This window comes from Ailuropoda melanoleuca, chromosome 14, assembly GCF_002007445.2.
Source record: "Ailuropoda melanoleuca isolate Jingjing chromosome 14, ASM200744v2, whole genome shotgun sequence".
NCBI lineage: Eukaryota > Metazoa > Chordata > Mammalia > Carnivora > Ursidae > Ailuropoda > Ailuropoda melanoleuca.
In genome coordinates this window covers 45,355,522-45,369,789 of record NC_048231.1, presented here as the reverse complement: position 1 = coordinate 45,369,789, position 14,268 = coordinate 45,355,522, and the positions used below count along the sequence as shown (strand labels likewise).

The following is a 14,268-nucleotide window of genomic DNA, read 5'->3' as shown; positions in this document are numbered from 1 at the left end:
GGGACTGAAAGAGGAGGGGCTTCTGAGTCCCCAGGAACACAAAGTGAGGCAGAGGGCCCAGGATGGAGGCTGGGGAGGTTTCTGGACCCCAGCTCCCTGCAGAGGCCGGGCGCACACTCCAGGGAAGGAATGAGCCACGCCTCCCTAATCCCTGGGGTCAAACTCTTTACACTCCAGCTAATCCTTCTAGCAAAAGGCAGGCCTATCCAGAGGTTTGAAGAGGGGCCTGAAACTTCCCCACTTCCTTTGCAGGGCCAAGTCCCTCCAACTGACACCGTCTGGCCCCTGAGGTCTGTGCCTATGAACCCCCATTCGCTAAGAGAGGCTCCTGGGGTAAGAGGACCCTGCCCCCAAAGCCAAGATTCAGAGAAAACACCTTGGCAAGAGGACGTTACCGGAAAATTTAAGTAAGACCTATCCCCTCAGGAGACTGCCTTTCTGGGCTAGTCCTGAAGCCCTCTCCAGGCTGGGAGGGGCCATGTTCTCCATTCCTTTCATTGCCCTGCCCTCCTGCACAAATTACCTTTGGCAGGATTACTATAATATCCAATTTCCCTGCTTCCTCTTTGGCTACCCTCAAGTCCAAGACCTCCCCCCCAGCCAAGAGAGCCAGAATATTATTTTAAAATACAGTCTGGTGGGGTGTCTGGGCTGGCTCAGTCAGTAGAGCATGCAACCCTTAATCTCGGGGTCATGAGTTCAAGCCCCACAGTGGGTGTGGAGCCTCCTTAAAATAAAACATAAAGAAGTAAAGCAATGCAGGGGCGCCTGGGTGGCACAGCGGTTAAGCATCTGCCTTCGGCTCAGGGTGTGATCCCGGTGTTATGGGATCGAGCCCCACATCAGGCTCTTCTGCTATGAGCCTGCTTCTTCCTCTCCCACTCCCCCTGCTTGTGTTCCCTCTCTCGCTGGCTGTCTCTATCTCTGTTGAATAAATAAATTAAATCTTAAAAAAAAAAAAGTAGTAAAGCAATGCAGTCTGAGCACACTATGCCTATTTATGGTCTACGGATCACAGGCCTGGCCTTTAAGGCCTGCATGACTGACTCCTGACCAGGAGAGCTGCTGTTTGGATCTGCCCCTCCTGACCAATTCAGCAGAACAGATGCAGGACGCCTGAGCTACGGTACTTGATGCCAAAGGGCCATGTCTGGGAGGTTGGCCCAGCCAACTGATTGATCGTCATGCCTATAGTCACCACATATGGGATGCCTGCTGATCCCTATGCTGTCTGATAAATCACTTTCTCCAAGAATTAGAAGAGTAGACGGCATTTGTTAATTTCACTCTTGGCAACCATCATGGGGTAGCTGACCCATAGGGCCTCTGAATGTGGGTTGTCTTATGGATACAGACCACGACCAGGGCCAAGACAGAAGGCAAAACAAATCACATGTCCAAGTTAGAAGCGTATTTCAGGCTTAGCCCGGGTTTATTTCCCAAACTGAAAATGAGATGCAGTGATTAAAGGAGATAAGATCTGGCTATTCCATTCTCATTGTGGCTTTTAGGCAGCTGTGCAAGATGGTGTGGGTGTAGGGACCTGACCTGGGCAGCACAGGTGCAGTGGGACTCAGGCAAATCACTCCTGCCCTCCCCTGGGACACTGGAAATGAAGGTGCTTTGTGAACTGCCAAGGGCAAGTGCAGGCACTGGGCTTCCTGGCTCACTGGATCATGGCCAGCACCAGAGGCATCAGCTTCTGCTTTATGGTGGGGTCTGCAGGTGGAGAGTCCTTGGCCTTCAGGATGACCTCATGGGCCTCCTGGAAGAGATCCTCCCCCACTGCGGCCTCCACACGCTGGTGCCGTGCAGCCAGCTTGGGTCGACCTTCGAAGACCTGGCAGCCAGCGCCCACAGGCTGCAGGGAGAAAGGCAACAGGATGGGGGTGGATGGGTAAGGTCAAGGATGGCAGCATCTGCCTGGTTTGGGGATCCAAGAGCTCCAGAAGGGGCTTCCACACATAAGCCTGGCTCATGGCCAGGTGGCGGCAGCGTGAGCAAGACTTCAGCGACTACCCAGGGCCCTCCCTGCCTAGCAGGCCACCCTGTCCATAGCATTCACATGCATCAGCTCTGTGATGGCCACCAAATCAGCCAGTGAGATGTGAGGCCCGGTGAGAAAGGCCTTGTTCTGTAGGAAATTGTCCTCAAGCAACTGCACGGTCACATCCAGCTCAGCCAGCGTGGCTGCCAGTATCTCAGGAGATACTGGTTCACCCAGGAAAATAGGGAACATCACCTGGTAGGTGGGGAGCAAAGTAGAAGGCTAGGGGCCCGCCCAGCCTCTGGGGCAGGAAGGCAAGTGTGCCTCCCCCACCCCAGATCGAGCTGCTTTCTGGTTCCATGCACCTTTCTTCTAAGGCAGGGACAGGTCTGCAGGGAAATTCCCAAAGGACCACCTTTCCCAGAAATATTCCTGGTTCTGTGATCTCCGATGGCTGAGCTTTGGGGGCATTTGATAGAAGGACTCAAACTCCTTTGAGAATGGCTTAGAGGGGACCTGAACAATGGGTTTTATACTTTGGAAGTAGGCGGCTACCCTAGGGACAGTCTGTGTTATAACCTCTCTGCCCCTCAATGTAAAGTCAGTACTTCTTACTGTGTAAATAATTAGGAGGATGAGCTTGTAAGGTTTCCACTCTGCCACTTACAAAGCGTGTGACCTAAAGCAAAATATCCAAACCCTCCAAGCCTCAATTTCCTCATCTATAATATAGGAATATTAGTACATGACTCCTCTTATAAATGGAAAAGTGGGGCCCGGAGAGGGACAGTCAGTTGCCCGAGATAGCACAGCCAAGAAAAGACTAAGCCAAGAGTAGAACAGACATTTTCTGACAACGAGCTATCAGGAACTAAGGAGGAGGGCCAGGACAGAGTGATGCCCAGGATTCTGGGAGGAGGGTGTTTTAGGGGGAAGCCATCAACAGCCTCGTGGTTGGCAAAGCTGTCAGGAGATACAGTGGATGGGGAGCAAGGGAAGAATGCTTCATGCTTCATTTGGTGGAGTTGTTTGGGGGAGCCTGGGACTCAGGTTAACAGGACTAAGATTGTACATGCCTTGGCTTCAGTTTCCTCCCCCATACAAGGTAGACAGAATCAGCAGTTGCCCACTGGTGCCCTGGAGGCCAGCCCTGAGCTAAGGACATTCTTTTGGCTACAGAGTTTTTAAAAATAGGGATCAGGGGGCTCCTGGATCCAACTCTTGATTTCAACTCAGGTCGTGATCTCAGGATCGTGGGATTGAGCCCAACAGGCTGCACACTGGGCATGAAGCCTGCTTAAGATTCTCTCTCTCCCTCTAAAAAAAATAATAAGAATAAAAATAAAAATATGGATCAGTTGCTAATATTTAAAAATGGGGGCATTTCATATAAGAGTCCAGGTTTCCAGCTTCTTTTTCTTTCATTCTTTTTTAAGATTTTATTTATTTATTTGAGAGAGAGAGAGAGAGAGAGAAAGCACAAGTAGGTGGAAGGGCAGAGGGAGAAGCAGACTCCCCTCTGAGCAGGGAGCCCAACGCAGGGCTCGATCCCAGGACCCTGGGATCATGACCTGAGCCAAAGGCAGACACTTAACATATTGAGCCACCCAGGCGTCCCTCCAGCTTCTTTTTCATGTAAAGGGTGCTGGCCACAGGGTATCCCTGCTCAGTATCTAAGGTTGATGTTGGGGAGAAGCCACTCCTTCAGGAGGGGCATAGTGGGCTCTCAGTCTGCAGAACCCCACCTAGCCCTCCTCCCTCATTTTTTATCGACCTTGCCCCTGCAAGAGATTGTCAGCATTTCCCTTCTGTTCTGATTTGATTGATCCAAAATTCTTAGGGTTTTATTTTTTTACTTTTTTTTAAAGATTTTATTTATTTATTTGACAGAGAGAGACAGCAAGAGCGGGAACACAAGCAGGGGGAGTGGGAGAGGGAGAAGCAGGCTTCCTGCTGAGCAAGGAGCCCGATGCAGGGCTTGATCCCAGGACCCTGGGATCACGACCTGAGCCGAAGGCAGAGGCTTAACGGCTGAGCCACCCAGGCGCCCCAAAATTCTTAGGGTTTTAAAGAGTGGTTTTGTTCCTCTTTAAATATAAAAGATCATAATAGGCTAAATAAATACATTCTGATTTACTTATATAATGAATTACTATAGAGTAGTTAAAATGGATAAATTAGATCCACTCATGGCAATACAGAAAACTTCACATTGCAGAGTGATATGAGAGCATTTACATAAAATTTTAAACACTCAAGCAAAACTTTATTTTGCTTATGACGACACCTAAGTGTAATAATGTATAAAACCGTGAACTGGAAGGACTCCCACCAGATCCCAGAGCAGAATGGCCTCTCAGAAAGGAGTGAGGGCAACGAAGAGGTCTTTTGAACTTTTGTCCTCTGTTTCTGTTTTATATAAGAAATGACAGGAGACAGAGAAATAAAGCCCATGACCCACAGTCAGGCATACACTTTAAAAAATGAGGAATCCCACTTCTGATTAGGACATCAACGTCACAAAAACCATAGCTCCCATCATAACAATGGTGGGAAGAAAATAAGTCTTATCTTTCTTTAAAGTCATCAAAGAGTTATAGAACTTTTAAAAATAGAAAAGAAAAGAAAGAACAATAAAAGAAAAAGAAAAAAAGCCTAAACCTCTGATGTCTGATAAGGTAGCCACTAGCCACTAGCTGAAATGGCCAGTCCTAGCTGAAATGTGCTGCACATGGAAAATACACATTGTATTCTGAGGACTTAGTACAAGAAAAGAATGCAAAATAGTGCATTAATGATTTTTCTATTAATAACATGTTACAATAATTTTATTAACTTTTAATTATGGTAAGAAACACGTAACATAAAATGTCCCATCTTAACCATTTTTACGTGTACAGTTCCATGGCACTAAGCACATTCACACTGTTGTACAACCATCACCGCTGAGATAGTATAGGGAAACAAGAGGGACTTAATTCCTGAACTGGTCTGAGACAAGGGCTAAATATTTCCACAGGCTTAGAGACAAATATCTCCCTCTGGGAAAGAGAATGAATGAGAGATAAGAGCCGTGAGGGAGTAATGGTTATCTGGGCAAAATTAGAAGTAACAATTTAAAGTCTGCTTGCACAACTATTTCTATTTTTTAGGAGCCCTAAAAGAATGTCAACCATGAAGAAAAGCATCTTGTGATTGTCTTGTGTCCACTAAAAAGTGACGCCCACAAGATAATGACCGTGGGACTGAAGGACACTTCCCCGTTCCCAGCCCCTCACCCTTTGGAAAAGTGCCTTTTTTTTTTTTTAAGATTTTATTTATTTATTTGACAGACAGCTAGCGAGAGAGGGAATACAAGCAGGGGGAGTGGGAGAGGAAGAAGCAGGCTCCCAGCGGATGAGCTTGACATGGGGCTGGATCCCAGAACGCTGGGATCACGCCCTGAGCCAAAGGCATACGCTTAACGACTGAGCCACCCAGGCGCCCCAGAAAAGTGCCTTTATAAGCCTCAAACACTACCGGGAGGGTAGCAGCACTCCTCTTTCTTGTCAGCTCCCTCTTATACAAGCTATCTCTAATAAACTCCACCTGTTTTCTTTCTCTCAAGTTCAATGTTCATTTCTGTGACATTGAGACTCAGGAACCTAGATTCAGGGGTCAGGTAACACCACCATCCATCTCCAGAACTCATTCATCATCCTAAACTGAAACTCTGTCCCCATTAAACAACAACTTCCCATTCCCTCCTCCCCTGACCCCTGGCAGACATCCTTCTACTTTTTTGTCTTTATGAACCAAATAGGGATTTCATATAACTGAAATCATACAGGGGCACCTGGCTGGCTCAGATGGAAGAGCATGTGACTCTTTTTTTTTTAAGATTTTATTTATCTATTTGACACAGAGAGAGAAAGACAGAGCACAAGCAGGGGGAGTGGCAGTCAGAGGGAGGGGGAGAAGCAGGCTCCCCCTGCTCAGCAAGGAGCCCAATGTGGGTCTTGATCCCAGGACCTCGGGATCATGACTGAGCCACCCAGGTGCCCCTCTACCTTTTTTTAATCATAATGTCTAGCACACAATAAGACATGCAAAAGAAGAAGAAAATGTGACCCATAATCAGGAGGATACAAAAATGGCCAATAGAAATAGACCCACAGGGGACCAAGGTATGAAAATTAGCTGACGAAGACTTTTAAGTAACTATTATAAATATGTTAAAGAATTTAGAAGAAAAGATGGACTAAATGGGTAAACAGATGGTGAATTTCAGCACAGAAATGGAAACTTAAAAAAGAACCAAATGGAAATTTCTAGAACTGAAAAATACATGTCTCAAATAAAGATTGTATTAGATGGGTTTAATTGCAACGTGGGTACAACAGAAGAAAGAATTAGCAGAGTCAAAGTTAGGTCAATAGAGACTCTCCAAATGGAAGAGAATGCAATGGTGCTTTAGCCCTTTTGGGGCAGTGCCCTCAGGGCCTCACCTTATGCCACAGGGCCCGGAGGCAGCTTCTCCGCAGGGTCGTGTGCTGCCATGCCAGGTACTCATCCACAAGGGCACAGGCCTGCACATCCTGGGGGTACCAGTGGTCAGGGACTTTGTACTTGTGCGTCAGGTAGAGCAGGATGGCCACACTGCAGGGGAGAGATGACATGAGGGTGGAGGAAGGACACTGTGCTAGGGGCTTAATCAGAGTCCCTTCTTTAATCTTCCTGACAGTGTGCCAAGGCATTTGCCTCATTTTCCGAAGAAGGAAGCCAGGCTTAGAATAGGAAAGGGACTTGCCCAGGGCACAGAGCCTTTGGTGGCAGGGCTGAGAGTCTTTCTGAGGCTAACACCCACACTCATCCTACCACCAGGCAAAAGCCCACAGCAGAGTATCCTGCCAAGTGTTCAGAGACAGTCTGATCAGCGGGCCAGAGGGCTTCCTGGAGGCAACACCATCAAAGCTGAGCTTTAAAGCTCAGTTCTTTCCAGTCTGCATCCATTCTCATCCTCTGGCATCCAGACCAGCCTCAGATGGCCTGATTGCTTTAAAAGGGTTTCCTGTCATCCCTCTGTTTTCCCTAAAGCGCGCTGTAGGAAACACTGGGGCTGCTGCAGGATCATGGAACAGAACAGACCAGGCCCCTGGAGCTCTCCTCCTGCCCTAGGTTATGAGGGCTGCCATGGTGTTCGGACAGGAATGGACCTGGAAGGGCCCTGAGGATGCATGAATTTGGGGCCATAGGAAGGCCTTCAAGAACTTGGGTTACCCCAAGAGTTGCACACCCCAGCCAGCAAGGGCAGAAAACCTCTGTTTCATATTGGGAATCCTGTATTCATGCCCCGACTTAACAACTCACTTGTCTGTACAGGATACCCTGGAGCTCCTTTTCCTCCCAGCTAATTGTTCAAACCACCTCTGGGGAGGGCTGCAGGTCCATGGGAGTCACAGACCTCCTGACTGTGAGAAAAGACACAGGAAAATGCAGAAACCATACGATGTCCCTAGCAGGCACTGCAGCTGCTAAACCCCGGGTGACACAGGGACCCAGGACAGTAGGGATCAGCAGAAAGAAAAAAATGACACTGGCATAATGTCGGGAATTTTGGGGGGGGGATGCATCCATCTCACGATTCCAGAGATAAGTTCTAAAGCTTCGAGTTCTCCTTCCTATGGGAGGGGTGATGTAGGTGACAAAGGGGGCAGAACTGGGAAAAGGTTTGACCTTCCCTAAAGAGGTTTCCACTTCTTGGGACCCGTTGTGATGTAAAATAGCCGCACATCTTGTGGTCCTCCCATGGGCAAGGCCCACCCAGGGAGGCTGCAGCCCAGACTTGGAGCCACTGGGTAGCCCAGATGTCCATGGGCCACCTTGAGCCAGAGCGCTGGCCCTGCCCTGCCCTGCACCCCTGCCCTCGGCTACTCTCACCAACAACCACAGGATGGGTACAGAAGGAAAATAGAGGCTTACTAGTCCAAGCATCCTTGTGAACTGGACCAGCGGGCAGGCAGGGATCCGGGTTCCAGCCCTGACTCCCTATGGGATGTTGGGCTAAGGGCCCTTCACCGCTGGGGAGTTTAGTTTTTTGTCTCTAAAATAGAGGGCTAGGGGGCACCTGGGCGGCTCAGTCGGTTAAGCAGCCGACTCTTGGTTTTGGCTCAGGTCATGATCTCAGAGTCCTGGGATCTAGCCCCATGTAGGGCTCTGAGCTCAGTGAGGAGTCTGCTTGTGGATTCTCTCTCCCTCTCCCTGTGCCCCTCATGCTGCTCTCTCTCTCTCTCTCTCTCTTTAACATAAATAAATAAATAAAATAAAATAGAGGGTTAGGACAAGACAGTTCCAGCGAGTTCTGGTAGCAGCCCCAGGGCCCCAGTTACCTCTCAGCCAAGGTGAAGTCTCCATCCTTCAAAGCAGGCACCTTCTTCAGGGGGTTCACCTGGGCGAAGGCATCACTGAGGTGCTGGCCTGCAGAGAACCCATCATGAAGGGCGAGGGAGCAAACACTGAGCGCTGCATGGCCTGTGCCCACTCGCTACCATACCAGGGCCCCAATTTCATGTCTCTTCTCCAGCCCCCCAGTGCTCTCCTACATGGCAAAGGCTAGCGAGGGCCGCTTTGGGAGGAGCGGGACACTGCTCTGCCGGATTGTAAAATGGACCGCAACAGCCCATGCCAAGTCCCATTGGGCACAAGCTCCACCCACAGCCCAAGGTGCACAATATGATGCTTCAGCTAGGCCTTCACACACACCCCACCCACCACCTTTGTACCATCCCCAGCCTCACAGGTTCACATTCAGGGTGCCCCAGGCTCCCAGAGCAGGGTGGCTGGTCACCCAAACGGAGCTCTGATTTCTTACAGTGCCCCTTTCCCCGTGGACTCTAAGGTAAGGTCACCAAACACAGAGAAGTGGCTTTTTTTCTGTTATCTACTTACTTGCAAACAACTTCTACCAGCTCCTCTGTGTCCCCTTGTTCACCCTGCCCTGGCCACTGGCACACAGGGCTGGCCCTGCCTTTAGGCTCTGCTGGGGCTGAAACTGTCACATTTTTGTCCCTCCTATGGCAGCTTCATGTCCCCTGGGACCCTGGCCTCTGCTTGAGTTTGTGGGGGTGGCTCCTACTCCTGCAGATGGTTTTGAAGAGCATTTAAGCTTATCTCCACTCTGCTCAACAGCCTTCAGTGGCTCCCCATTACCCCAGGATCAGGTGGAAACACCTCGAAGCCATACACGATTGCCTTAACACTCGAGCTTCAAACACACCCATCCCATAAACGCATCCTCCCTTTTCCCTCCCTTCAGACTATGCCTTCACCAGACACAGAGGCCCTGCTCTCCTAGTGAAACACACTGCTCTGCTCCCTTTATTTAACAGCCTGGCTGGGATGTTCCTTTGTCCCCATGCCCTCTCCCCTGTACTCTGCAGAGGTACCCATGGGAAATCCCCCCAGAAGACTGGGAGAAGATGACGATTCAGGCAGAGGGACAGGCCAGGACAAAGGCAGAGGCAGGCAAGGGTCCAACCGTGGTAGAGAAGTGATGGAGGGGTGGCAGAGTTACCCTACTTGCCCACTGGGCAATACCTCGGTTCTGCTTTCCTCTTACCCCCTAACTGCCAGCTGTGTCCTTGGAGCCTTGGGAGCATGCCAGAGAAACAAACCCTCCAGCTCAGAGTGCAGGGCTCACCAAGCTCGGGCAGCCTCCCCTGCAGTCCCCCTCAGGCTCCCAGCATACCCACTGGGAGTATGTACCCAGCGAGAAGGCAGAGGACAAGGTAAAGCAGGAGAAGGCGATGGAGAAGAAGGAGGGACAGAGGGGGACCCCCCCCAATGCAGACCCGGCCGATGCATACTGCAGGGCTGGAAAGTCGGGACCCTAGTGACTGCTGTGGCCAAGTTTCAGCAGTTGGGGGCCACAAAGGAGGGCCTCGGCTCTGCCCCAGTCTCTGTGCTCGGCCCGGTAACCCCCCACCTCCTGCACCCATCTCTTTTCTGGAGGTCCTGTCTCCCTATGTCCAGGTACACCCTGATTTTGTTCACTAGGTCTCTCTTTTTTCTCGAGCTCCCCACCCCTTCATTCGGCCTCCGCCGAGCCCCATCGTCTATCCCGCGGGACCGAGCAGATTTTGGGGGATTGCCCGACTCTCGGATCTCCGCGGTGGCTCATCTTTTTCAGCAATGGCCCCAAGAAGGGGTCGGCGCCAGGCGTCCTCTTAAGCAGTATTTGGCCCCCCCGTCCCCCCCCCAACTCTTGGTTCCCAAACCCAAGCCTGGGCCCACCTTTGAGCAGGTCCACCGGGCGCAGCTCGAAGGGAATGCGGTTCTTCTTGGCAAAGATGTAGACGGCGCGGCAGGGCTGGGACAGCAGGTCCAGGTAAAGCTCCAGGCCCATGGCGCAGGCGGGAAGACCTGACTCCGGACACCCGGGGACTCCGCAAACACGAGCGCAGCCAGGAACGCACTCGGTCCTGGGGCCACGCCCCACCAGCCTCGGCTCCGCATTGGGTGGCTCCCGGCACCCCGGCACTTTGGTCCAATCGCTGGAGCGGCCAGGGGTGTGTCTGAGGGGCTGGGACCGAGAGCGCAGGGCCCAGCGGGCGGGGTGGTGACACTATGGTCGCCCCTCCAAGGGTCCCGCCGAGGGTCCCCAGCCCCTTGTGACTATCTTATTTCATTTACCACGGTGTCTTCAAGGTTCATCCACGTTGTCGCTGTCAGAATTTCCTGTCATCTCCATTTTAGAGATGTCGAGATTGAGACAAGGGGTGATTATGGACCCAGAAAGCCTGGCTCCAGAGTCCCTGTTCCTAAGAACACTCCAGAGAGCCTGATGTCCGCAAGGGGCACAGCCTCAGGGCTCTGTGTAGCATTTTGTGGTTCCCTCAGATTGCACTCCCTCTGATTTGGCAGCCTCGGTCTTCCTGCTCCTGCCAGCACGATGCACCACATTCCCTGAATGTGTTTCTTCCAGGCTCTGGGCCTCAGTTTCTCCGTCTTTAAAATGGTGGGGAGAGACCCACCAATCCCGCTTCTGGGCATATAGCCAAAGGAAATGGAAACCAGATATGAAAGAGATAGTTGCACCCCCACATCGATTGCAGCATTATTCACAGTAGCCAAGACATGGAAACAAGTAAGTGTGCGTCAAGGGATGAACAGATAAAGATCACATGGCGTATACACAGTGGGGTACTATGCAGCCAAGAGAAAGAAGGAAATCCTGCAACTTGTGACAACCTGAATGGACCTTGAGGGCACTATGCTGAGTGAGATGAGTCAAAGAAAGAAAAACAAATACGGTGTGATCACACTTATTTGTGAAATCTAAAAAAAGCCAAACTCATAGAGGCAAAGTAGAATGGCGGTTACCAGGGGCTGGGCGGTGGGGAAACTGGAAAACTGTGTAAGGGTACAAACTTGCAACTAGGAGATAAATACGTTGTGGAGAGTTATCACGACATAATGATTATTAGTCAACGACATTAGTTGTCAACAATACAGACAACAGGGGCGCCTGGGTGGCACAGCGGTTGAGCGTCTGCCTTCAGCTCAGGGCGTGATCCCGGCGTTATGGGATCGAGCCCCACATCAGGCTCTTCCGCTATGAGCCTGCTTCTTCCTCTCCCCACTCCCCCTGCTTCTGTTCCCTCTCTCGCTGGCTGTCTCTATCTCTGTTGAATAAATAAATAAAATCTTTAAAAAAAAAAACAACAATACAGACAACAACTGCATTACAATTTCCAAGTTGCTAAGAGACTAGATCTTAATTATTCTCCTTACAAAAAAAGAAATGATAATGAGATGACATAACAGAGTGTTAGCTCATATTACAATATATAAATGTATCATATCAACACATTGTGCACCTTAAACTTCCACAGTGGTATATCAATTATATCTCAATAATAAATAGGTAGACAGATAGATAGTTAGATAAAATAACGGGGAGGCTAGAGCCCTACAGGGCCCTCACAGGTCATCACCCCCTGGACTCACCTACTGAGCCTCAGTCTCAGGCCTGCTCCTTATCACCCCAGAATCCCCCAGAGCATGCCACCTGGCCGGTCATTTCCTAACACAAGTCCAACTGAAAATGCATCCACAAGAACATAACATTTTCTACACAGTAAGAAAGCTCTTTGCAAAGAAAGTAAATGTTGGTAATAATGGTTTTCAACTGAAAAAAAAAAATTTAAGGAGGGATGAGAACTTCAGATTTCAGATGTTGAAGTATGAAAAGGAGGCTAGACACTCAGAGGAGGCAAGGTGATTGATCCCCACTTCCAGCTGACCCCAGTCAGCACCCCAGGAGGAGCTGGACAGGATCCCGTCTAGGGCTCAGCCTCCATCTTGAAGGCTCAAAACCTTCCATGTTTTTTAGGATCTGACTCACATAACCCAACTCACAAGAGATTGATGGATTTACTGTTTTATAGAAAAAGAGATGAAGGCCCGCTAGACAGAATGCTCCCAACCAATGCTCAGAGCACTCCCGAAGTGCAGCCTCCCAGCAAGCCTGGGAGACAGAGTGAGAACAAAGCAAGCCAGGCCCCCTGCAAAGCATCTTCCAACTGAAAGCTTTGGAGAGTCAGAAAGACCATCTGTATTCATTAATTATTGCTACGTAACAAGTTACCACGAACTTAATGGCTTAAAACAACACACATTTATTATCTTATGCTTTTTGCGGATCATGGGTATGGGCATGGGTTCACTGGATCCTCAGCAAGGCTGCATGCAATCCAAGGGTCAGCCAGGACTGGGTCCTCAGCTAAGGCTCAAATGGGGAAGGATCCACTTCCAAGTTCACTCAGGATTTTGGCCAAATTCGTTTCCTTGCCGTGGTAGGACTGAGGGCCCTGGCTTCTTGCTGGCCACTCTCAGCTCCTTGCCACAGGGACCTCCTAACATAGTTGCTTACTTCTTCAAAGCCAGCAGGCGAGAGAGAGTCTCTAAAATCAGTCTGCTAGCAAGATGGAGTCTCGTATAACAACACATAATCTCAGAAGTGACATTCCATCACCTTTGTCACATTCTGTGGCTTAGAAGCAAGTCACAGACCCTGGACACAGTTGAGGGGAAGGGATTATATAAAGATGTGAATACCACATAAGGTCATTGGGAGGTCAGTTTTTTTTTTTTTTTAAGATTTTATTTATTTGCCGGGGAGAGAGAGAGAGCACAAGTAAGGGGAGCAGTAGAAGGAGAGGAAGAAACAGGATCCCCGCTGAGTAGGGAGATCGATGTGGGACTCAATTTCAGGACCTGAGCCGAAGGCAGACACTTAACCAACTGAGCCACCCAGGCACCCCGGGGAGTCAGTTTGGAATCTGTCCACCAGACCTTCCAAGGCTTCATAGGTGTGCAACCTGTGCAACCACCCAGCCCCCTGCATTTAGATGGGCCCCACAGTGGCTTTACTGCTTTGCTATTGCCCTCTTCAAGTTCTTAATAATCTTTGATCAAGGGGCCCACCACTTTCATTTGTAGCCAGTCCTGTCCAAGGGGTCCAAAGAGCTCAGAAAGCCAGACAGGGCACTGCTCCGGGCAGTGACAGGAGCACCTGACTAGAAGCTACTCTGCAGTCCCTCTCCTAGGGCCAGCCCTTCCCCAGTGGCATCTCACCCTCTTGACACTTAAACTTCTACCATTTTTGGCAAGGACATAGGTGCATTTAAACATCTTCAATGGGAAAAGATGTTTAAAAAAAACCAGTTTTTTCCCATTGAAGAGTTCATGTGACCTCGGTACTTGCTACTCACATTGTGGTCCTTAGAGCAGCCGCAGCAACAGCCTTGACCATGAACTTGTTAGAAATTGTTGACCTTCAAAATAGAAGTTATTTTAGTAGCAAAAATAAGTTAATTCAGGAATAGCAGAGAATTGCAATTCAGAACATGCAAGCCTGGGCAAAAACTACAGGCAAATCCCACAAATGATAGGGAGGAACAGTATTTTATTAAGAAGTAAAAAGTTGGGAGGGGTTGTTTTGAACGAAAGTCCATTGGAGAGAAACAAGAATTCAGGGTGGTAAGGGTTTCTCACTGACTGTGTTACTGGGGTAATGGATTTTTTTAAATATTTTATTTATTTATTTGAGAAAGAGAGACAGAGATAGCGAGAGCACAAGCAGGGAGGAGAGGGAGAATCAGGCTCCCCACTGAGCAGGGTGCCCGATGAAGACTTGGGCTCAATCCCAGGACCCCAGGGTCATGACCTGAGCCAAAGGCAGACGCTTAACTGACTGATCCAGCCAGGCACCCCTGGGTAATGGATTTCTTGTAGGAGAA

General features: G+C 49.7%; 1 protein-coding gene across 1 annotated transcript; it reads right to left on the bottom strand.

Annotated features, from left to right (window-relative positions):
• Positions 1 to 1,400: 1,400 nt before the first annotated feature.
• LOC100476661 (glutathione S-transferase theta-1) lies at positions 1,401 to 10,454 on the bottom strand. Its single transcript, NM_001348020.1, has 5 exons — positions 10,259 to 10,454; positions 8,356 to 8,443; positions 6,475 to 6,625; positions 2,066 to 2,242; positions 1,401 to 1,861 (listed from the first exon to the last, which is right to left on the bottom strand). The coding sequence occupies exons 1-5, from the start codon at positions 10,368 to 10,370 to the stop codon at positions 1,667 to 1,669; spliced, it is 723 nt and encodes a 240-aa protein (NP_001334949.1). The 5' UTR covers positions 10,371 to 10,454; the 3' UTR covers positions 1,401 to 1,666.
• Between the last annotated feature and the right edge of the window lie 3,814 nt (positions 10,455 to 14,268).